The sequence below is a fragment of the Dama dama genome, chromosome 33, assembly GCF_033118175.1.
Source record: "Dama dama isolate Ldn47 chromosome 33, ASM3311817v1, whole genome shotgun sequence".
Lineage (NCBI taxonomy): Eukaryota > Metazoa > Chordata > Mammalia > Artiodactyla > Cervidae > Dama > Dama dama.
Window position 1 is genome coordinate 19,101,583 of NC_083713.1, and position 24,623 is coordinate 19,126,205.

Consider the following 24,623-nt stretch of genomic DNA (forward strand, 5'->3'; position numbering starts at 1 on the left):
TCTAAATATTGAAAAGTAAATTAACTCCTGTAAGAAGTGTAGTATTTAATAATTATAACTAGAAAGAAGAAATCCACATCATCTGTAAACCCTTAAAATTCTCTATTTTTTCAACTCAGAATTAATGCTATATCTGCACACTAATCTGGAGTCCTATTCTACCTTCAGGATAGACAAAAGTTTGCGTTCAACCAGCTATCTATCTCTGCTGGAAAAGTGCCATAATAAGTATGATAATACACACCAAAAAACACCATGAAAACTCAGGAACAGGGTAAGAAGTTTAAAAAAAAAAATGCATGAAAGACACAGAGGAATACCAGATTAAAGTTATTTGACAATACTGCCCAATGGTGGACAGAAGTCACCATTTTGGATATAAAATCTTGTAAGCCAGGATTTTGTTATTTTGATGTCACATCATCAAAGTAGAGTTTTATGTGTTTTTGAGACCAATGGTTAAAAATGCAGTTCTGTATATTTAAGTTCATGTATTCTCTCATTAGGACTTAGAGGAAAAAAACTACACATTTATAAGATTTCAAATGTTTTCCATTTAATAAATGATTTATTTGTACTAGTCCTTTGTAGTCAATCTTCATATTCACATTTTTATTTCAACAACAATCATCTCAGACACACCTTCTAACAAAACTGACTTAAAATATTACGACAGGAAACTATGCCTTCAGGAGCATGTTTATTGTGTTTGAGATGATACATCAGGTGCTCTCTGAGCTACAAAGGGTAAAAGGAAATCCTCTCGTTACAAACTGACAAAGGTAAAAGGTAAAACATTTTTCACAACAGCATGAACCACATACTCAGAAATAGATCTGGGTTTAATACAAATGACATAATTCCTAATCATCTACAGCTACTTTTATAACTTCATACAGATAATGAATTAGGCTAAAATGCACTATAATATTTGGTAGACTTCAGGACCAGTATCCTTAGTACATCACAAAATACATTTTGATATCCCAAAGAAGCAAGACTTGCAAGTAGGCGTTTTAAACAGAACTAATCTACAGCTACAAAGTTCTACTCTTGATAGCATTTACCTTTTTGGGGAGTCTCCCAGTCTCCAAAGGATAAAAGCAGAGAGTAGAATCAGTATAACATATACACAGAAGTCCGTATTGTAAAGGCTATAAAGATTTGCAGCACAGTGGGAAGATGCCTTCTGCTCCTTCACACTGCATACAAATTATGTGAATTATGTTGCGTATCGCTTGGTCCACTGTCTGGCTATCCTGTCATGTTCTGCTCTGTTGGTCAAATACTGAGTGGCTATGCTTCCAACCAGAGGATCCGCTGGAAAAGTGGAAAGAACATTAGAAGATATTATATAGTGTCTTAACTGTTCAGTTCTAGCAGTCTGGAACTGAAATGTTGATTTTTCAGCAGCATCTTGATATATAATGGCTAATTTCTCAAAAAGAAAAATGCTTAAAGTAACATAATCATCTTTATATTTTAATATTCAAATTAGAAAAGCCTCTTTAAAAAGAAATAATAAAGCTTTTAAAATGTGTGATTTTTTAAAATGTGTATATCTTTAATATATAAAAACTATTTTTCACCCTTAGCGTTTTACTGAAAAGTGTGCCAGTATTTGTCTTACTTCAAAATTAATTTTTCCAAATGCAGATCCTATGATACAAGGCTTTTCAGAATGAAATATTTCTTTTATTCTGTACAATAATATGATTTAAATCATCATCCTTACCTCCATTTGAAAACTTACTTGCCATTTTATTTTAAATAATATTCTGAGCGGGAAACTGAATCTGAGATGTAAATTTTATTTTGAGCTTCTTTTTCAAGAAGGTCCACTATGTACATGTGGTACAAAATTTGAAGCACATCAAACAGCCAGTAAAATGTAAAAAAGCTCTCTTCCTTTCTGCCTCCAACTATTCAGAAGTTTCTCTTCCTGGCAAACGATTTATACCGTTTATAGCATATCTACCCAGAGACATTATATATATTTATAAGAATTTAGAATATTATTTTTTTTGCCTATTTTTCAGTGCCGTGCTTTTTTAGCTTAATGTATCTTCGAGAGTTTTCTCCATTAATTCACACAGAGCCATCCCTTTAAGCTACATCCTCTATTAATGGACATGTGGGTTTTTTACAATCTTTTGCTTTAATAAATAACGCCACAATGAATATCCTTCTACACATCCCTATACTATCTATCTATGGTACACGTACAACTGCTGCGTCTAAGATAACAATAATAGCCTTTGGTGGTTGATTAAATATTTAGGAAAAAATAAGTCAATTTCTTTACAAAATGACTACTTAGTAAGGTATCACATGCGAAATTCCATGCCTAAACATTACTTTTTCAAGTCAGATACCCACATGAAAGATTGTATGTGGCAGTTAACCATTTCTTAAAAGTTACACACTAATGACTTTATCCCCGAGTTTTAATAATCCTAATCTAACTCTCTCATCAGTTATCATTTTAATATCTACTATGACCACATCTAATCAAACTAACCATAATCCAAACAGAAGGGAGAACAAGAAGCCCTTCCCTGCGGAGCGGCTGACGGCACTGGAGCACACGACAGCACAGAGGCGCAGAGGCGGCGGCCGCGCTGTCAGAAACATTCCTCTCCTCAGGAGGGTCCGGACAACTCCGTGATTCAGAGGACAGGGGTCACCAACGACCGGGAGAAAATGATCACAGGGCAGCATGCCATTAACAAACCAGAGGAAGTTACTGTGAGACTTCTGGTCTATTCTAACCGAAATGGCATTGATAAGCTTCTCAAAAACTGTTTCTTGCTGATCTTTCTACCAATAGCATTTACTTCTCAAATTCACCTTAAGCCTTAAGCTAACTGAGAAAAATGCACCGATTTTCGGAGCCTCACTGAATGTGTTAATAAAAATCTACTTACCAGGGTTGCAGTCTGTCAAAAGAGAACAGATTGACAGCAAAACCTTTGAAATAGTCAAAGCAGGACTCCAGTTGTCTTTAAGGATGTCCAGGCAGATGACTCCCTGACTATTGATGTTGCAGTGATAGATTCTGGTGCGGAAAGTAACCTAAGGGCAGCGATTAAAAACAGATAAGCTTTATTACCAACCAAAACTCTCACTAGCAAAAATGAAGTGGAACATATTACAGATCATAGCAAACAGCATATAACTGAAGAGCTAATCAAACACTAGTTTTAGTAACAGCAAAATTAAATAATTTTATTTAATTCAGTTGTAGGAAATTTTGTTTTTATCCAGTATAGCAGGAACTACATTGCTTTTAAAACAAAGTGAGGTGCAGAATTGTTTAAATAAATGATACAGGAATTCAATATATGTATGTGTGGGCATGTACACATATACCCCTGCTTAAAAATAGGAAATGAGGGAGAATAGAAACGTTTTGGTGCCAAAGATGAGAGAAAGTAGTGAAGAATTTTTTAAACATAAAACTAAAGTTACATTAGTTAGTATACAAAGGCCATCAACTCAACATGTGTCAAAAAATACTGCAGAAAGTTGGTGAAATCACCAGTGTTTCTATTTCTCAGACTTTAATTTCCCCCAAATGGCTCACTGTCTTGTTAGAATAAGACAGTCAAACAAAACAAGTAAGGTCATAAACTACTGAATAAAGGAAACCATTATATCCTTGAAATATGTGGGAAAAAAGAATAAATCATAGAAACAAGTACTGGCAAATTTCAAAACACTCACAAACACAAATTCAGTGGTTAATTTTTAATTTGGAACTGCAAAATAGAAAATAGTTCCCAAACCCTTGGAACTGGTAAGGTACTGTGATCTCCAAAGTGGAGTCTGGGAAGAAAATGGTTAACGCCCTCAAATGTGTACTTCTGATGAGGATGCATAGTTAAAAACAAGAAAGCAACCATTGGTGTAGTGGGGAAAGAGGAGGAAGAGACTACAGTAGTACCCATTTTATCCACACTTTTACCCTCCACGGTTCCAGTTTTAGACCCCTCAGGTCAACTGGGATCCAAAGATGCAAAAGTCCAGAAATAAACAATTTATAAGTTTTAAACTGCGCTGTTCTGAGTAGCATGATGAAATCTTGTACGGTCCTGCCCTGCCTGGGTGTCCAGTGTAACCCTGCCCGGTCACAGGCTACTAGGTAGCATCCTGGTTGTTAGCTCAACCGCTGCAGTGCTTGCGTTCAAGTCACCCTTCCTTTATTTCACAACTGCCCCAAAGCCCAAGAGCAGTGATGCTGGGAATTCAGATCTGGAAAGAGAAGCCATCAAGTTCTTGTGTTGAGTGACAAGATGAATGTTTTCAATGTAATAAGGGCAGGAAAACAAATTCTACTCTGAGGTTGCTAAGATCTATGGTAAGAATGATACTTCTATCCATGAAGTTGCAAAAAAAAAAAAAAAAAAAAAGCAGGGGAGGAGCAGGGGGAACTTGTGCTAGTTTTGCTGTTGTACCTCAAGTCGCAAAAGCTACAGCCACAAGTGCTTAGTTACAATGGAAAAGGCATTCAATTTGTACCAGATATTTTGAGAGGGACCACAATCTTGTAACATTTATTATAGTATATTGCTATAATTTTATTATTAGTTATTGTTAATTTTTTACTGTGCCTAATTTATAATTAAATTTTATCATAGGTATTTATGCATAGGAAAAAACAGCATTATATAGAGTCTGGTATTATCTGGGATTTCAGGCACCCACTGAGGGCTTTGGAATTCTGCTTCTGAGGATAAGAAGAAACTACTTATATAATTCTAGAACTGTTCTAACACAGTACATGCTAGTTACACAGAACTCCTAAAATGTGGCTGGTAAGAAATAAGATGGGCTAAAAGTATAAAATACACACTAGATTTCAAAGGGAGAAGGCAATGGCAACCCAGTCCAGTACACTTTGCCTGGAAAATCCCATGGACGGAGGAGCCTGGTGGGTTGCAGTCCATGGGGTCACTAAGAGTCAGACACAACTGGGCAACTTCCCTTTCACTTTTCACTTTCATGCATTGGAGGACACGGCAACCCACTCCAGTGTTCTTGCCTGGAGAATCCCAGGAACAGGGGAGCCTGGTGGGCTGCCGTCTATGGGGTCGTGCAGAGTCAGACTCGACTGAAGCAACTTAGCAGCAGCAGCAGATCTCAAAGACTCAATACCAAACAGAGAATGTAATATAGGGCATTCATGATAATTCTACTGATTTCATATTGAAATGACAGTATTTTTGGACATGCTGGATTAAGTAAAATATTATTAAAATTATTTCACTGTTTCTACCAAATATTACACGTGTAGCTTGCATTATATTTCTATTGGCTCTGCTCTAGAATATGGGAATAATGTATGTTCGTATCACTGATAGCTGACTACTCAATAGAGAGCTTATAAAACATGATTAATATTTTGAATACTTTCAGCTTTTAAACCAATGAACAGAAAAGAATTAAATTTCTATTATTCTTCCAGAAGTTCAACACCTTATCTGAACTTCAAAAATAAGCAGAACTGTAGAGAAGCAATTATACCTAAACCAAGACAAGAGCAGAAGTTTTATTCTTTTTCTCCTGTCCAACTATAGATCTGAAGAATGCTTCAAAATACTATACAAGACATCTTAGGGAAGAGGAAGGAATCAACATTAAAGGGATAGAAAATAAAAATATTGAGATTTTAGCAAAAAAATTAACATGCTAAGTTAATAAACACTGTATTAACCAAAACAATGATGACAAATCATATATACGTAACTATGATAGTGAATTTCTATTTTCATTAAAAGATGCTAAGAAAAATGTGTTTTCCTTTAACAAATTTTCCCTCATGTATAAAAACAATTTCATAAAAACTAAATCTTTTTCTGCTAATTTTTCTACCATGTTAGAACCAATTTCCAATATGAAAAATGAGGCAAGTAGAAATAAGCATTACTATAGATACAGTCATGAGCTATTTTGCTAAGGTTTTGCTTTCCTGTATCATACGGGAAACTTAAGAACTTAAGGCAAACTAAATAGTTAATGATATGCTGGAATTTAACATGTCATTCTGAGTATGAAAACAATCTTCAGTTTTATTAACATGAGGGTTTTGTCCTTTCTTTGACTGATCTAGCAAGAGATACTCGACATACTGGAGAACGTTAAATAAAACAATCCGTTAAAAATCTTAGATGTTGATGGGACCACTTAGTAAAGCACTCAGAAAGTGACAGCTATAGTTGAGCAAATACCTGTAGGTGATAAGGAACCCTGGTATCTGCAATGTGAGGTAAATACCACTAGGTGGAACTGTTGTTACCTTATTCAATGAGAGAATTTAAAAAAAAATTTATTTTTACACACACACGTTAACACGCAGGCATGTGAGCATAGGCTCTAAATAGCTATACATATTTTAAATAATGGAGGGAATGAATGTAAGGAACTACATTGAAAAGAAAAACATTTCATGAAAGCTGGCTTAACATTTCTCTACAACATCCTGTAAGTCTAACTAGAGCATAATTAGACTCAATATTGATGGTAAAAACTGCTGGCTTGACCATTTTATAGGGAGAAGTCAGAGGAAGAAGCCAGTCAAGTAACTGCTGTGTTTAAGACTTTAAAAAATAACTCAGTCATTACAAGACACAACTCAACCCTTTGCGCCATTACCCAGAGAATTCATGCTTAGCCTCTCATTCTCTCATAATTCTCACTCGGCCTCCCTCTTTCTCATTATTAACGCATCATACTTACAGTGGGCACAGAATAAATATATTAAATAGTATTAGTTCCCTCTTCTTTGCTATAGGTTTCTAGTTTTTGCTCATCTATGAAGGTAGGGTATTCAGCAAAAAATTCAAGATACCTAACTCTTATTTCTGGAAGCTGTCAAATTTACCTTTTATCCCAATAGATTTCTTAAGTAAGGTTCATATGATATTTTCTCTCATACCATAATTTATTTGCTTATTGATATGCAAAGTGGCATACCTTTATTTACATTTAACACACTCTCCACTGATTGTATACAAAGTTATTTGTAAAACACAGAAGTCAATTACTACCACATTTTAAAAATCATTGGTTACAAGAGTTTCCACATAATCCATGAAAAACAGTAACTGCATCCACACATTAACTCTTATGATAACTGATTCTGGAAAAGAATAAGTATTAAAGAACGTAATTCTAGGTTCTTACCTTTGGTGGCTTAAATGGATAATCGGATGAAAATGTGATATCCAGAAAAAACACACCACCTTCATATACAGAACCTGGTGGACCAAGTATAGTCGATCTCCATTCATAAATGTTATCTCCTTTAGGCCCAGCACTATTTAAAAAAAATTAAAAATCAATGTGTATATCTGTGATCTATGAATGTCAGCATCTTAAAGCAATTAAGTATCAAAGGTAAATTAGCAGCCTAGAACAGTAGGAGATAAATAGAAATAAGCCTCAACCAACTTGTGCAGGGAGGTGTGAATAACATATTTGGAAATAGTTCTAACATACAGAAAAATCACAAGAACGGAGAAACTTTATCCAGAATCCCATTTTGCTCATTTGCTTTAGTCAACTCCTTTTCTCTTTCTCCATCTCCCCCTTCTAAAATACACACACACACACAGTGCTTTTTTTCTAAGCCATTTGCGAGAAGTTGAATGTATCATAGTCCTTTCCTCATAAATATTTCAATATCATTTCCTAAAACAACCTAATTCAACTGCAATATAGCTACAACTTCGATAAAAGTAAAATCCGTACAATACCTACAATCTGCAAAATAATGTCAACTGACCCAATTATGCCTCTAAAAAACTTCAATTTTCCCCCAGACACAGGATCCCAGTCATGAGATCGGCCATCTGTGCCCAGCATCTTTAGTCTCCTTTAACATAGGGCCTTGCAGCCTTCCTTTGCCTACTACAACACTTAGCATTTTTGAAGAATACAGTTCTTATTTTAAAAGAATGCTCATCATCTTGAACTTGTCTGGTGTTTCCTTAGGATTATATGCAGGTAGTACCTTCCTGGCCAGAAGAGAACACAAGTGATGCTGTGTTCTTCTCAGGGCGTCATATCCGGAGGCACACTGGGGATGTTAGTTTTCATTATCCGGATCAAGTACTGTGCGACTGTAACCAAGCAGCCGTCTTTGCAAACTCAGTGTGTCTGCTGAGTTGCTTCAGGCATGTCCGACTCTTTGTGACCCTGCGGACCATAGGCTACAAGGCTCTTCTGTTCATGGGAGTTTTTCCAGCAAGGATACTGGAATGGATTGCCATGCTCTCCTCTAGGCAGTCTTTCTGACCCAGGGATTGAACTCGTGTCTCCTGCATTGCAGGCGGATTTTTTACTGCTTGAACCAACAGGAGGGAACCCTAAAACCGTGCAAATACCCAACTCTTTATCAGCACTTCTACCCTAGATTTAACATCGACTTGTGATTCCTGACTAAAGTGAACTTTACTATGATAGTGATAAAAATCATAATTTTCCAGTGTCAGCATTTCCTTTGCATTTACCAGTTGGTGCTTGAACCCTCTCTTCTCCTATCTGTATGAACATGTGTATTACTGGTGAGGTCTCAAGGATTCCTATCTTTTTTCCTAATGATTTAGAATTCTTACTGCATTTAATTATTTTGATGCTCAAATCATCCCAGATTTGGCCAATGAGAACATCTTCAAAATGACCCCTGTATCCTGTAGCCACCATCATTTTGGGGGAAGCATTTTCTTACTTTTTAGCATTACAGTATGTTCCAGGCTCCCATCCTTGGAATCTGCTACTTCTTCAAGGAGCCCTGATTCCCTTTAATGCAAATGTATCTCAAGGTCTGAGTGCTAGGTGGTACTAAATCCCAAGTACATTACATTGTGTTCAACACCATCATTTCATTTATAAACTATAATGACAGATAATTCAAATAAAATCTAAACTCACAGTACATTTCAAATTTACCTTACAGACTTCTACTTTTCCTCTAACCTTATAGAATAACTTAACTTTCTGCACTAAAGTATATATAATGCTTTCTTCTTTTAGCGACCGTCAGTTTAGAAATAATCTGCATGTTTGATTTAAAATAAGTGCAAACCAACATTGATAAAGCAATGACATTAGGACATTCAAACATACATTAAAAGATCTGACCAAATCTTAATTCTGTAAAACATACACTGTAGACTGTAAACATTAAGTAAGCAATGCTATCAATAATCACTCTGAAAACAGTTCATACAGAACGGGTGTAGAAAACTTGATGGTACAATCAAAATGTTTATAGTATGTTTCAAAAACCTATTTTAAAGGTAGATATACATGAACTATAAAACCTTACTATTATGGCTTATTTACAGAAAATATATTTTTGAAAAATATTATTTTCTAAGTTTGAAGTATACGCAACAACTGAAACTAATTACAGTAATGGCTCATTGTTCAGTAATCATTTGAGAATCAGGTACACCCCCCAAGGGAATTTTCGCTTTAACTAAAAAGATACAAAATGAAGTACCAGTTTTGTTTATAAAAAGAAGACAGTTTAACCTGATTCAATGACATTTCCTTTTCTAAGTTAATTTTTCCCTTGATGACTCAAAGTAATCATAAAACCATAGTATGAGACTTACAGGATAGCTGCTTTACTAAGCTGCTTCTAAACCATACAAGTTCTCCACACACTGACGACAATAATGACAATGATAAAAGCAGCAGCTAAGGTTTACTTCATAAGAAGCCAAGCATGTTTCAAAGCACCACAGTACACATCTCACTGAATTCTCCTTACGAATCTATAAAACATCTTATTATTATATCAGTATTTTTTAGATGAGGAAACTGAAGTTCAGAGAGTTAAATAACTTTCCATATATCCCACAGCTACAAAATATTCTAATAGAATTTGGACGAAATCTGAATAAATCTCTATTGACTTCAATGGTTTTGCTATATGTATATTTCTTCTTATAATTTCTGTGCAACTATGTGTAATTTAATCTTTAGTCAAATTTCACAAATATTTGGGGAGCAATGTAAAGAGAGCTATTCTCCAAAGAAACTGAATATCCTCAGTGATACTCTGGTTTTTGGCAGAATTATGTTATGCTTGAGATGGCTGGGGATTACTCTACTTTAGTAATTCACAGAATTTCAGTATGAAAAGGATCTGGGTGATGCTCAACCCCTCCTTTTACACTTGAAGAAACTGATTCACAGAAAGTAAGTCATCCATCTCAAGTCCTCTCTTCCAGGCAGTACAAGAGCTGGGACTCCCACAGCAAATTCTTGGTTCTTAAGTTTGCTTTCTTCTCAGTTATGCTATTTCTGCTACAAGACACTAAGGACCTGGTTATGACAGCAGGATATGAAATGTGGTTTTCCCCACTGTCTTGGTGGAGAAGGAAATGGCAGCCCACTCCAGTGTTCTTGCCTGGAGAATCCCAGGGACGGAGGGGCCTGGTTGGCTGCCATCTATGGGGTCGCACAGAGTCGGACACAACTGAAGTGACTTAGCAGCAGCAGCCACTGTCTTGGAGTAGACCTAGTAGGCTGTAGCTCATGGTTGTGTTCTAAGAACACCTAGCCTGAGGTGCAGGACTTAAAAGAGATGCGGGTTCGATCCCTGGGTTGGGAAGATACCCTGGAGAAGGAAATGGCAACCTACTCCAGGACTGCCCTGAGAACCCCATGGACAAAGGGGCCTGCTGGGCTATGGTCCCTGAGGGCACAAAGGGTCGGATACGGCTGAGGCGACTTAGCGCAGCACGAGGTCAGTCAGGGCTGAGATACAGCCCGTGCTGGCTGCCCTATCTGGGGTAAGGGCCTCCTCTCCCTCCTCCCTTCTCACAGAGGTGCCCCTGGCTAACCAAGGTGTGGGTTAGCGGGGAGGCAGATGGGGGTGGGGGGAAGGTGGCGGGGGTGTGCTGATGTACGACTGACTTCAGTCTAATTCAACCACAACATTTTACAGGCTAGTAGTTGACCTGCCACCGAGGGTCGTAACGAGTAGAAAGGGGTGCTAAATGCTGGTAATCTCAAGGCAGGTCCTAACGACACCTTTCTACTAGTTCTTAGTCTCTCTTTTACAAAAGAACAACATTCCAATAATTCTATACTCCATCCTGGATCATCAGTTTTTCCCTCTCTGGTGAATCATGCCCACAGGAATACTAAGATTCCTCTTAGTATTTCCTAAGTGCCATTTCCTCAGTCTTTAAAAGCTAACCTTGATTCCTCTACCGCTTCCAGCCCTCTTTTCAATTACAGGCTCTTATCCCACCACCACCCCACCGAAACACTCACATCCCAGGTCACCAATGACCTCATCACTAGATCTAATGCTCATTTCTCAATCTTCATCTTATTTGACAGACTCAGTCACTTTTTCCTCCTTGGTATTCTTTCTCTGCTTCATTGTACTTACTGGTTTTCCTCCTAACTTTCTTGGCCCCTCCTTCTCAATCACTAAATGCCATTATCACTATGGCAATCACTATTGCTATTCCTTATCTCCCTAACTTCTAAATATTGCCAGTCCCTCAGAGCTCAGTCCTTAAACTTCTCCTTTCTACCTACATATACTCTTTTGTTGATCTCCTGCTATTTTATGGTTTCTAAGAGCAACAGTAACCTCTGAACCCACCATTCTGTATCCCCAGCCTACATTTCTATACTGATTTTCAGGGCTATAAATCTAAACGCCTACTAAACAGTCTTTACTTTGATATCTAATATTTTGAATCCAATAATTTTGAAAAGTTTAACATGTCCCAAATTGAATCCCTGATCCTGACTCCTCTCACAAGTTTCCTTACTTTGGTCGAAGCTCAGGGCAAACGCCTAGACCTCACCCTTGACAGCACTCATCTCTGTCCCACATCTGTAAATTCCATTGGTTTTATCTTCAAAACATACCTTAAATTCTACTCCTTCTCCCTATCGCCTAACCTTGCCTGAAAACAGCAGCCTCCTCGGGCAGGTTAACTCCAGTAGGCTCCTTGTTTCCCTCTGGGACCCTAACCCCCACCACGGCAGTCCAGACAGGGACAGTAAGTCAGATCACATAACTGCGGTCAAAACCCTCCATGATAATAAGGCGGCTCACCTTCTTATTCTGTGTTAAAGTTCTACAACCTAAAGGCACTGTATCACTTGCTGCTCTCCTCTTTATCTGCTCCTCTACTCCTTGTTCAGCTGGCTATACAACTGTCTCTTCAACATACAATGTACATATCCCCCTGGGGGCCTCTGCACCAGTGTCTCTCTGCCTGGAACGCTCTTCCTCAAATACGCACAAGGTTTGCTCTACCACCTTCTTAAGGTCTTTGCTGACTCAAAAACCACCTTCTCAGTGAGGCTTTTCTTGGCCACTCTCATCTAAAAGGTCACACACAGTCTCCACACATTTCATCCTTCTATTTTTCTCCACAGCATCAATCAGTCTCTAACATGTATTTTTTATCTATTCCTCTCACTTACTATTTATTGGTCTGTCTCCCACTAGAATATAAGCTCCATGAGGCTGCAAGATGTGAACCAGGCTCTTTAACTTACAGTGGGCTGGGCTTTTTATGCCCTGAAAAGCAGATGTATTATAATCATTCAAAGTGACTAGAGTGTTATGAGATCTTCCCAAGGGGAGATGAAAGGGAGATCTTAGAGCATGTTTAATGGCAGGGGAAAGGCAAAGAAAAAAGGAAAGGAGAAAGTGAAAAAGGAACTTTTTCTTTATACAGGTATCCCCTACTTTTACAAAATTCACTTTATGCCATTCTTATGCCACTTTATGCCTGCTCTTACGAAAGACCTGCCTGTTTTCATCAACCAAAAGAGACCTGAAGAGGATCTTTGCTTTTACAAAAAAAGGTGAGAGGTGAAAATAGCGACCAGTCTTCACTTGCATTTAACATGGAGGCGGCGCGTCCTGAGCAGTGAGGGCAGCACCAACAGCCTCCTTCCCCGGGACTACACTCTGCATCTCAGCATCAAGCCTCCATGGCTCTGATCTGTTTCTCTGTGGGTATCTGTGCTTTATTCTGATTTATTTTGTGCATTGTGAGCAAGACATGTCCTAAGGTAACTGCTTCTTCACTTGACGTCATTTAGGCTTACCAAAGGTTTCCTAGGAGCACTCTACTTTCAGATAGTGGGGTAAACCTGAATTAGCTTCAGAAGAAAAGGTTCATTTAGTTAGTAATTTACTGATACAGCAAAAAAAAATTCATTTCAGTTCTGAGTCAAATTATGCAAAAGCAGAGACAGAATTAACAGGAACTTTGTTTACTGAAATCTCACTATTTGCTAACACCAAAAAGAAAGATGAATTGCTAAATTCCAGAACTAAGGACTTAAATTTGTTTAAATACTATTAAGAAAATGAGAAGTACTTTTATTTTACTGTTTTTTCCCTTTCCTCCCTTTAAATACCATGTTTCCCATAAGTTATTACATCTTCTACACAAACAAACAAAAGTGAAAAGCAGGTAGAAAGTTAAGAGAGAGTGACAAACTTGCACCTGGGAATTTTCTGTTACCAGCTGTTCTTATTGTTAACGACTGACTTTATTTTAAACATTAGCAGCAGGAAGACTGATCTTAGCAAACTCCATTTTCTCATCGCTTGAGTATTAATTCAGCTATTACTGTTACTACAAGGGTCATAAACACTAGCCTTTCACAGAACTGGAGTGCCGCATAGAAGTTTCAAATGCTTAATAACAGATTCAATTTTATACATATCCTTGTTTTAAAAACACAATTCTTTTATCCACACAGCTTTTTAATTCCATACTAAGCCAAAAAAGATCTGCACTAAAATCTATATGGTTTCTATCCCTGTGGCAATCTTAAAATAAGCTGAATTAAATTCAAGGAGATAAGAATATCAACAATGACATAAGACGGACATACCTATGAAAACTAGTATAATGGTGAGCGTTCCATTCTAAACTATTAAATTGCTAAAATAAATATGTCTGCATGTAGTACACATTTAAAATTTAAAAATTACTAATACATAGTTCTTACTTAAGCATGGGTTTAATTTTATGTCTACAAGAATGAAAGAGCTTGAACTAAGATAAAGTGAAGTCGCTCACTCGTGTCCGACTCTTTGTGACCCCAGGGACTGTAGCCTACCAGGCTCCTCCGTCCATGGGATTTTCCAGGCAAGAGTACTGGAGTGGGGTGCCATTTCCTTCTCCAGGGGATTTTCCAATCCAGGGATTGAACCCAGGTCTCCCGCATTGCAGGCAGCCGCTTTACCATCTGAGCCACCATGGAAGAGTGAACTAAGATAACATGTTCATATAACCTGAATAGACCTATTTGAATAGACCTTATCCCCCATGACTAAATTTTAAAACACTACATTAATACAATATCTATTACAAATAAAACCAAAGAAGAACTAAATAAATGGAGAATACTCTATGTTCATGGGTAAGAAAGCTCAATACTGTCAAGATGTCAGTTCTTTCCATCTACAGATTCAATGCAAATCATCAAAATCCCAGCACATTACTTTGTAGATATCAACAAACTGATCATAAAGTTTACTTGAGAGACAAAGACCCAGGAAAGCCAACACAGTATCAAAGAATGAATATGAATGAGAATGAGAATGAATGAATGAGAAAGAAGTCAGAGGACTGACACTATCCAACTTCAAGACTTCTATACAGCAACAGTAATCCAGACACTGGGGGACTGGCGAAAGAACAGACAAATGGATCAACTGGACAAAAACAGAAGCCAGAAACAGACCCACATAAAGTCAAGTGACCTCTGACAAAGGAATGAAGGTAATATAATGCAGCAGAGATAGTTTTTTCAAAAAAAATGGTGCTACCAACAACTGGACATCCATATGTTAAAAAAAAAAATTTTTGGACACAAACCTTACACCCTTCACAAACATAAACTCAAAATGGATCACAGATCTAATATAAAATGTAAAGACATCACTAGGGAATTTTAAATTAAAACAAGATACCACTACACACCTATGTGAGGGGCCAAAATCCCAAACACTGACAACAACAAATACTGGCGAAGATGTGGCGCAACGGGAACTCCTATTAACTGCTGGTGGGGGTGCAAAATGGTACAGCTCCTTCAGAAGGCAGTCGGACCAGCATCTTACAAAACTAAGCATATACCCTTACCACACAATCCAGCAACTGTGCACCAGGGTACGTAATGAGCTGAAAACTTATGTCTGTGCAAAAACCTGCACACGGATGTTTAGGGCAGCTTTATCCATAATGGCCAAAATTTTGAAGCAACCAAGATCGCCTTTAGTCAGTGAATGGATAAATACATTGGGATTAATACATTCAGATGGTAGAACATTATTCAGTGTTCAAGAGAAGTAAGCTATCAAGCCATGAAAAGACATAGAGGAAACTTAAATGCATATTCTCAGTGGAAGAAGCCAATCTGACTCATACATGTTGTATGATTCCAAATATACGACATTCTGGAAAAGTCAAAACTGTGGAGTTTGTAACAAGATCAGTGGTGGATAGGATTTAATGGGAAGGATGGGATGAACAGGCAGAACACAGAGGACCTTTAAGATAGTGTAAGTATTGTGTACTGACTGGGTGTGCGCTCAGTCATGTCCGACTCTTTGTGACCCCATGGACCCCAAGGACCCCCGCCAGGCTTCTCTGTCCATGGAATTTCCCAGGCAAGAACACTGGAGCAGCCTGTAGCAATCTTCCCAACCCAGGAATCGGACCCGAGTCTCTTGTATTTCCTGCATGGGCAGGTGGGTGCTATAAAACTAGTGCCTCCAATACATGGTGAACACATGTCATTATACACTCACCCAAACCCACAGTGAACCCAAGAGTGAACCCTAATGTAAACTAGAGATCCTGAGAGATGACAAGGTGTCAAATGTCATCATTAACAAATGAACCAGTGTGTTACGAGACAGTAGTGAGGAAGCTGTGTATGTGGGGACAGCAGGTATTGTGGGAACTCTCTGTACTTTCTACTCAATTTTGCTGTGCACCTAAAACTGCTCTAAAAATTTTTATTGATTAAAAAAAAACAAAGTTTAGAACAAGTAAACGTTTCCATATTAAAGCAAGTTAGTAACCATTTCTTTAACTGCTGGTTTATGAAAACTTAAGGGATGCATACCCTCCAAATTTGTTTTAAAAATCAGTTAATTTGGAACTTGGATTACATTTTAACCATATTACTACAACTGATAGTTTCAATGCTGGCTCATAAGTCAGTTTAAACAACTTCCCCATAACTTTAAATGAAATACTACATATGTGAAGATCCCAGACTTTTACTAATGAACACACCAAGAATATCTATTATCCCCTCCAAGTTGTTAAGGTGAACACTCACGACCCTTTCTCCTCCTAGTCCCTTCCACTCCATTGGCTGAAGACTGTAGAGCTCTACCTTCCCTGGGACACTGGAAAGTAGAGTGTGGGGGAGAAGGTAATCTCAGGGATCAATGAGTAACTCACTTTAACAAGGTTATCTATGGCGGTCAGGGCTTTGGGATATTCCCAGCATGTAGAAAAAATTTAATTACACTAAGTACATCAAATGCTAAATAGATACGTATGAAGTAGACCAAGCAACCTTTGCAATGGGGAAAAATGTCCCCAAAGGAAAGGCTGCTGCAGCAACACGTGCACCGACTGAGCATTTGGATATCGCCGATATAGCCGAGAGTCACTACATTAAACGCTGTGTATCTCATTTAAGCCTCACAACAATCCTGTGAGGAAAGATCCCAGCTCCCCGAATGAGAAAACCAAGGCTCACAGCAGGTAAGTAGCTCTGCCCAAATTCTCCATGGCTAGTGTGGAGGCAGACACAATGAGTCTATCTAGAGAGAACACAATCTTAACCATACCTTTATATTTCTTTTCCAACTTCAAACATTTGTTTTATAAGTGAACAGGTGCTACTCCTGACTGCTCTGGAAAAAGTCACATTTCTCTCAATGGAAAGTAAGTACGAGTTTACTATTAGGGAGAAATGATGTAAGACAATGGGAGAGGGGAAATGGCTTAGAAAACTAAAATATAGACCTAGCAGTCTGTCAGCAGTTCACAACTATCTTCCCATTCCCCATCCCCAGAAAGTTTGCCTCTTTCTGGTAAATTTAAAGCCTTGGGAAGTCTGCAGCATTGCTTATTAAGCCATATTGTGTCTTGCTGAGTGTATGAATTCACTCTGAACCTGAAATATGTGCTTGAGCTTCTGCAAAAGTTTGCACACTTCACCACAGTTGACTCAATGGAGAAAATGGAAACAAGTCATTCATTTATTCATTAAAGATTTGAGGGTCTTCTATTCTGTGCTGAGCATTTATACAGAAAACTAAAGATATAAAGGCCACTGCCTTCAGGGAAATTACTGCCTATCTGGGAATATAGTGAGTAACCAAACACACACACACACACACACACACACACTGTATATAGTGAGTAACCAAATAAACACACACACACACACACACACACGAGCAGAGAATGTGTGACAAAGGACAAGTATATTTGTTGAGTGACAGAAGGATGTGACCCAGTTAGGAAGCACAGGGAAGATTCGCAGCGTAACCAATGTTTGAGATGTTTGGAACACTCAGCGGGGGTTAACTAGGAAAAGGTTAAAGGAAAGAGCTGGGGAACACTGAACAGCATATTTAAGTGCCCAGAGGTGTAAGGAGCACAGTGACCGGCAGGGCCTGGAAACAAGTCTAGTGTGGGGGATGCAAAGAGAACAGGGGAGAGCGCAGTGAGAGGTGAACTGAAGCGGGAGCAGGACCCTGCTGAGCTGTATTATATATAGATCCTGACATCAAATTATTTTAAGCAGGGGCAGGGGTGTCATACTACCATTTACATTTTGAAAACATTCCTCAAATTGCTGTATGGAAAATGGTCTAGAAGAGAACCAGAAAGGCTATGTTAGTGGACTACTGTGATAATTCAGGTGAAGATGAAGGCAGACTGGACTAAGGTGGTATCAGAGATAAAGAGAAGACAATGGATTTGAGAGAGATTTAGGAAGTAAAAATCAACCAAACTTGTGTTTTTTGGAATATAGGAGGTAAGGGAGAATGAGATATCACGAACAGTTTAGTTTTCTGGATGTACAACAGAGATGCATACAGATACTAGGATAGAGGCAATGGAGAAGAAGATGGCTTTGAACATGCTAGGATTAAGATGCCTTTGAGATACACAAGAAATACACAAGAGATAGATGTATCACAATGTCAAAGCTTTGTCTGTGTTAAACATCTACAACTCAGAGTAGATACAAATTTCTGAGACCTGAGTACACAGGTGGTAACTAAAGTCCTGCAGATGAGAGGATAAACCAGATTATGGAAAAATACAGGGATGAGGAGATGACATTTAGAATGACAAAGCCACATATAAATCACATATTGTAGACCATGACAGGTATGTAATAGAGTGACAAAAAAAGTAAATGGGAGCAAAGCAAAAGAGATTAATTACATGAAGAGCTATGGGGGGAAATGTGGCTTTGAAAAGGATGTTAGACTAGGGAAGACTTCATCTGGTACAGTCATAGAGCAGTAAGTCATAGAATGACCTATTCTTTCTTAAGTAGCGTCCTTGCCCCATTCCTTGAACATTATGAAGTTTGGAGCACAGCAAGAGACAGAGCAATGTCCAAGATTAATTTACATTAATTTGTCCCAAAGTTTAAGCTTTGCCAATATACTGTAAATCTGTATCATATGTCAATCATATTTAACAGGATCATCTCATTTTAATTTACCATCCTCTACTATGACTGGGTAAAATACAACTAACAAGTTGATAAATGTGCCAAGCTCTAATCTAGTTTATCATGAAGGTTAAATTAAGCATAGATCTGTCTTTAAGTTTTTCTGTATGTTTTGTTTTAAAGTTTGAGGGCCAAGTATGAACTGTTTGTGCTGTACGCTCCATTTTCATTCAAAACTTCATGAAGCCCACACTGAATCCCTGACCTGCAAAAATCTTTCAAAATTAAATAAATCTATTTCCTGCCTATGTTCTGTTTTATGAAAGATCTTTTTCCTTAGTGGATAACTAATTATAAAGCTTTGTAACATAGGTAGTACATATAGATATAAAACAGTAAGCAAGGTACTTTCAAAATTCAGTGCTAATGGCCCATTCTTGTAACATTTACTGAGCAGCCACTATATGCTGGGCACTGTTAGGTACCGAAAACAGAGTGATGAACAGAAAAGACATGGTCTTTGCCCTCACAGAAGCTGTACAAATACTGCACAAATATCACAAAATTATGAATATGAAACAAAAAGTGAAAGTGAAGTCGCTCAGTCGTGTCCAACTCTTTGCGACCCCACGGACTATCGCCTACCAGGCTCCTCCGTCCATGGGATTTTCCAGGCAAGAGTACTGGAGTGGGTTGCCATTTCCTTCTCCAGGATATCTTCCCAACCCAGGGATCGAACCCAGGTCTCCCGCATCGTAGGCACATGCTTTACCGTCTGAGCTACTAGGGAAGTCTTGAAATATGAAACATGAAATAATGCTGGTTAAATGCAAAGTCACTTACATAAGCAGGATTTCTCCCAAAAAGAGTACTTAACGGACTAATCCTTTGTTTTATGTTTTGTTTCATCCTAACACATCTGGAGAATGGACTATATTCCTTTCAGTTAACACTGGTTGACTCAAGTAATAAAGGGAGAGGGAGGGGAGGAACATTGTGGACTAAATCTCCCAGGTGATTTTAATAAGCAACACTTTTTTTTTTCCCATTTATTTTTATTACTTGGAGGCTAATTACTTTACAATATTGTAGTGGTTTCTGCCATACATTGACATGAATCAGCCCATGGATTTACATGTGTTCCCCATCCTGACCCACCCCCCCCCCCCCAATCCCATCCCTCTGGGTCTTCCCAGTGCACCAGGCCCGAGCACTTGTCTCATGCATCCAACCTGGGCTGGTGATCTGTTTCACCCTTGATAGTATACTTGTTTCAATGCTGTTCTCTCAGAACATCCCACCCTCGCCTTCTCCCACAGAGTCCCAAAGTCTGTTCTGTACATCTGTGTCTCTTTTTCTGTTTTGCATATAAGGTTATCGTTACCATCTTTCTAAATTCCACATATATGCGTTAGTATACTGTATTGGTCTTTATCTTTCTGGCTTACTTCACTCTGTATAATGGGCTCCAGTTTCATCCATCTCATTAGAACTGATTCAAATGAATTCTTTTAATGGCTGAGTAATATTCCATGGTGTATATGTACCACAGCTTTCTTATCCATTCGTCTGCCAATGGGCATCTAGGTTGCTTCCATGTCCTGGCTATTATAAACAGTGCTGCGATGAACATTGGGGTACACGTGTCTCTTTCAGATCTGGTTTCCTCAGTGTGTATGCCCAGAAGTGGGATTGCTGGGTCACATGGCAGTTCTAGTCCCAGTTTTGTAAGAAATCGCCACACTGTTCTCCATAGCGGCAGTAGTAGTTTGCATTCCCACCAACAGTGTAAGAGGGTTCCCTTTTCTCCACACCCTCTCCAGCATTTATTGCTTGTAGACTTTTGGATAGCAGCCATCCTGACTGGTGTGTAATGGTACCTCATTGTGGTTTTGATTTGCATTTCTCTGATAATGAGTGATGTTGAGCATCTTTTCATGTGTTTGTTAGCCATCTGTCTGTCTTCTTTGGAGAAATGTCTGTTTAGTTCTTTGGCCCATTTTTCAATTGGGTCATTTATTTTTCCGGAATTGAGCTGTAGGAGCTGCTTGTATATTTTTGAGATTAATCCTTTGTTGCTTCATTTGCTATTATTTTCTCCCATTCTGAGGGCTGTCTTTTCACCTTGCTTATAGTTTCCTTTGTTGTGCAAGAGCTTTTAAGTTTCACTAGGTCCCATTTGTTTATTTTTGCTTTTATTTCCAATATTCTAGGAGGTGGGTCATAGAGGATCCTGCTGTGATTCATGTCGGAGAGTGTTTTGCCCATGTTCTCCTCTAGGAGTTTTATAGTTTCTGGTCTTACATTTAGATCTTTAATCCATTTTGAGTTTATTTTTGTGTATGCTGTTAGAAAATATTCTGGTTTCATTCTTTTACAAGTGGTTGACCAGCACCACTTGTTAAAGAGGTTGTCCTTTTTCCATTGTATATCCTTGCCTCCTTTGTCGAAGATAAGGTGTCCATAGGTACATGGATTTATCTCTGGGTTTTCTATTCTGTTCCATTGATCTATATTTCTGTCTTTGTGCCAGTACCATACTGTCTTGATGACTATGGCTTAAGCAACACTCTTAAGAACTACTGAACTCACTGATGGTGTTAGTATATCTGAACCCATGGGCTGCAACCTTGGCTGCCAAGTTGAATCAACCGTGGAGCTTTAAAAATTACTGATCCCTAGGCTGTAGCCCCGAGAAACTTTGACTTATCAGTGTGAAGTGTGAGGTGTGGCCTGAGCTAAGAGAGATGTAAAAGGTCATCAGGTGATATAAAGTGTAGCCGAAAACATTCAAAAGGACTTGGGGGAGGGGGGAGCGCTGATATGCAGGAAGAATGGGGAAATACTCAGCTATGACATAATTACCTAGGCTCTGTATGCCTACAGTGCAGACAGATGTTAATAGGCTACAGTATCTTCTTGCCAAAACTCATTATCATCTTGGATTATAGTGAATTTATGAAGGTGATGCTGCTCTGTTGGGCTCAGCCAGGGGCATGATAGCCTCCCTGGACAACTCCTCCATCACCATCTCCAAAAGCTACAATGATAACCAGCAAAATGTGTGCTAGTATAGCTCAGTCGTGTCCAACTCTGCGACCCCACAGACTGTAGCCCACCAGGTTCCTCTGTCCATGGGCTTTTCCAGGCAAGCAATGTTAGTCGCTCAGTCGTGTCTGAACTGCAGCCTGCCAGACTCCTCTCTCCATGGAATTCTCCAGGCAAGAATACTGGAGTGGGTTGCCATTCCCTTCTCCAGGGGATCTTCCCGACCCAGGGATCAAATCTAGGTCTCCTGCATTCCTGGAAGAATTCTTTACCATCTGATTTACCAGGGAAGCCCAACCAGCAGAATACAACAATTTTTAAAAGTGTGGTCAAATGAGAAACTGTCTCAAAAACATTCTTGCTCATACAACGCACAAGTAATTTTGCCCATACATTTGTCTCTAAAAAGTAAAATGTTTTATGATAGTTTAAGATCCCTCCTCTTCCTGTTCTCTGCTTTCTTACCATTCCCTTCTCCTTGTCTGATTACAAAGCAGAGGTAGATTTATAAGCATCAGGTAGAGCAATCATAGATGGTAAAATAGTATTCTAAATCCTATCTATATTTAGTAATTTCAGTTTACCTTGTAACATCTAAAAAATTCCACATAATTTGGGAAAACACATTATTAATTATAATGATTATTAAATCTAGAACATTAACCAGTAACATCACTAGATATTTTTAGGACCATCAAGCTATAAAACACTTTTAAAACAGACCTAAATAGTTTAACACCTGTGACTATCATTCAGGGACTTTAGTAATATCATCTAAAAGAATATAAAACAGTAAAAGATTCACTAAAACAACCAAGAATACATTAATCTACGTGACACAGAACAGTTCTCCTGGCACAACACTGCATACTGAAGCCAGGTTAGAAATGTGAATTACAAAAGCAGTTGCTGCCCAGTCAGCTAACATCAAACACTCCTCAGGATAAGACCTTATAGAAACCACGACCTCCTACTGATGGACGCCTGCATTCTGTCACTTTGAAAGATCCTTTTTTCCCCAACTTCCATCTCTTATTATCTGGATTTACCCTAAAGTCCAGTCTTACATACCCTGCTTTTTGATATATATAAATATATATATACACACATATATATACATACACACACACACACACACATCACAGGTATCATTACACATACACACTCTCTCTATATATATATACACATATATATTGCTTTGAGATAACATTTCACAGAAACTACAAATAGATTGTTTCTAAATCTAGAACTGTAGCACTGTATATTTTGCATTTACTAAACATCATAATTATCTGTCCAACTGTCACCTCAAACTCAACAAGGTCAAAATAATCTTCAAAACAAAACCCGGCCCTTCTAAAGACCAAAAATTATAGTACTTGATAGCAAGTGTGGGAGGAACAGTCATGCTCACACATTACTGACAGCGGAGAGAGGAGTGAACTTTTTAAAAGTTCTTTAGCCACAAGTGTCAAGAGCCATTTGGTCAAGTAATCCCACTTCTAAGAAGCTGTCCTAAGAGAATAAACAGAGATATGGACAAAGATTTTTGTATAAGGAGGCTCAAAGCAAATTAACAATGAAACTCAAATGTCCAACATAATGGTAACAGTTAAATGATGAGGTTTTCAATTAACTATAAAATAGTCACTAAAAATCATGATTCTGATGATTATTTACTGACATGGAGAAATGCTCTTAACAGATTAATGTGCAGAAGTGTCACAAAACTGTATGAGCGGTAATCAAAATGTATAAAAAGTTAAGTGCATATATCATATTTTAAATAAGTTAGATGAAAACATTACAAGTCTACAGTGGAATCATAGTTGATTTTTATTACGTGTATTTTTGCTTCTGTGTCTTATCAAATATTCTGTAATAATTATACTTTGATAATCAGAAAATAATGTTATTTTAAGACACAGCACTTTCACTTATCGTTTCAGTTACACAGACTTGAGTTTTAAGCTTCCTTCTTCTTCAGGCCACGTATCCAATCATTCAACAAACCCTTTTAAGCAATCGTTCCTAACACAAGAATGGAAGTAGCAAACTAATTGTACTGGGAAGGTTCAGAAATCCTCTGGAATCCTTGAAAAAATTCCTAACGACTTTGATCATGCCATTTCTCCTACCTCCAGGATCATCCCTGCCTCTTTCAATATACTTTATTAGAACTAATTAATAGAAAGGCCTCCCTAATGTTACACTGACTTCTCCCTGTTGAAGTTATCGAATACTCACTGATGCTTGGTTTTTTGGTTAGGTTACACAGATGGGGGACTGGCTGGAGGAAGAGCAGAGAAGCTTGAAGTCAAGGCAGATAAAAACATTAAACAACTCCTGAAGGCACCAAATGATAACATGTTACACAATAACAGCCTTGGGTTGACAAGACTGAGTGATGTTCAGTACATATTCTCTGCTTCCTACAACAGGCGAATGAACATTAATTTTCAAACAACTGAAAAAACTAAATTATTCTTGAAAACTGGTATGTTAGAACAAAGTCATATGACAACTAAATGCACTGTGGTATCCTGGAATGGATCCTGGCATCAAAAAAAAAGTATTATTGGAAAAAAAAATTGAATACAACCTACAGTTCAGTTATTACTAATCTTTTTAGCTTTGACAGATATTATAGGAGCCTTCACAAATATCTTCTCATTTCCGATTGCTTTTTCTTGCCTAAGGGACAGGCACCTAATATCAACAGTACTAAGTCAACAACTAAGGTCTGTCCAGATGAGACGAGGTCCTCTGCCTCACATTCCAATGCTCTCCTAAACTACACTGCCTCATGTTCAAGTCTTGGTTGTCATTCCATCGACTGA

At 38.1% G+C, this 24,623-nt stretch overlaps 1 protein-coding gene across 4 annotated transcripts in view; it reads right to left on the reverse strand.

Moving 5' to 3' along the window:
* Positions 1-683: 683 nt before the first annotated feature.
* UBE2E3 (ubiquitin conjugating enzyme E2 E3) overlaps positions 684-24,623 on the reverse strand; it is a 94,334-nt gene continuing 70,394 nt past the window's right edge. For all 4 annotated transcript variants that reach the window (XM_061135718.1, XM_061135721.1, XM_061135720.1 and 1 more), the window contains exons 4-6: positions 7,186-7,318; positions 2,928-3,075; positions 684-1,320 (exon numbers count right to left, since the gene is read on the reverse strand). In XM_061135718.1, coding sequence (XP_060991701.1) covers positions 1,223-1,320; positions 2,928-3,075; positions 7,186-7,318 — 379 coding nt within the window. In that variant the 3' untranslated portion in view covers positions 684-1,222. The remainder of the gene's footprint in view (positions 1,321-2,927; positions 3,076-7,185; positions 7,319-24,623) is intronic.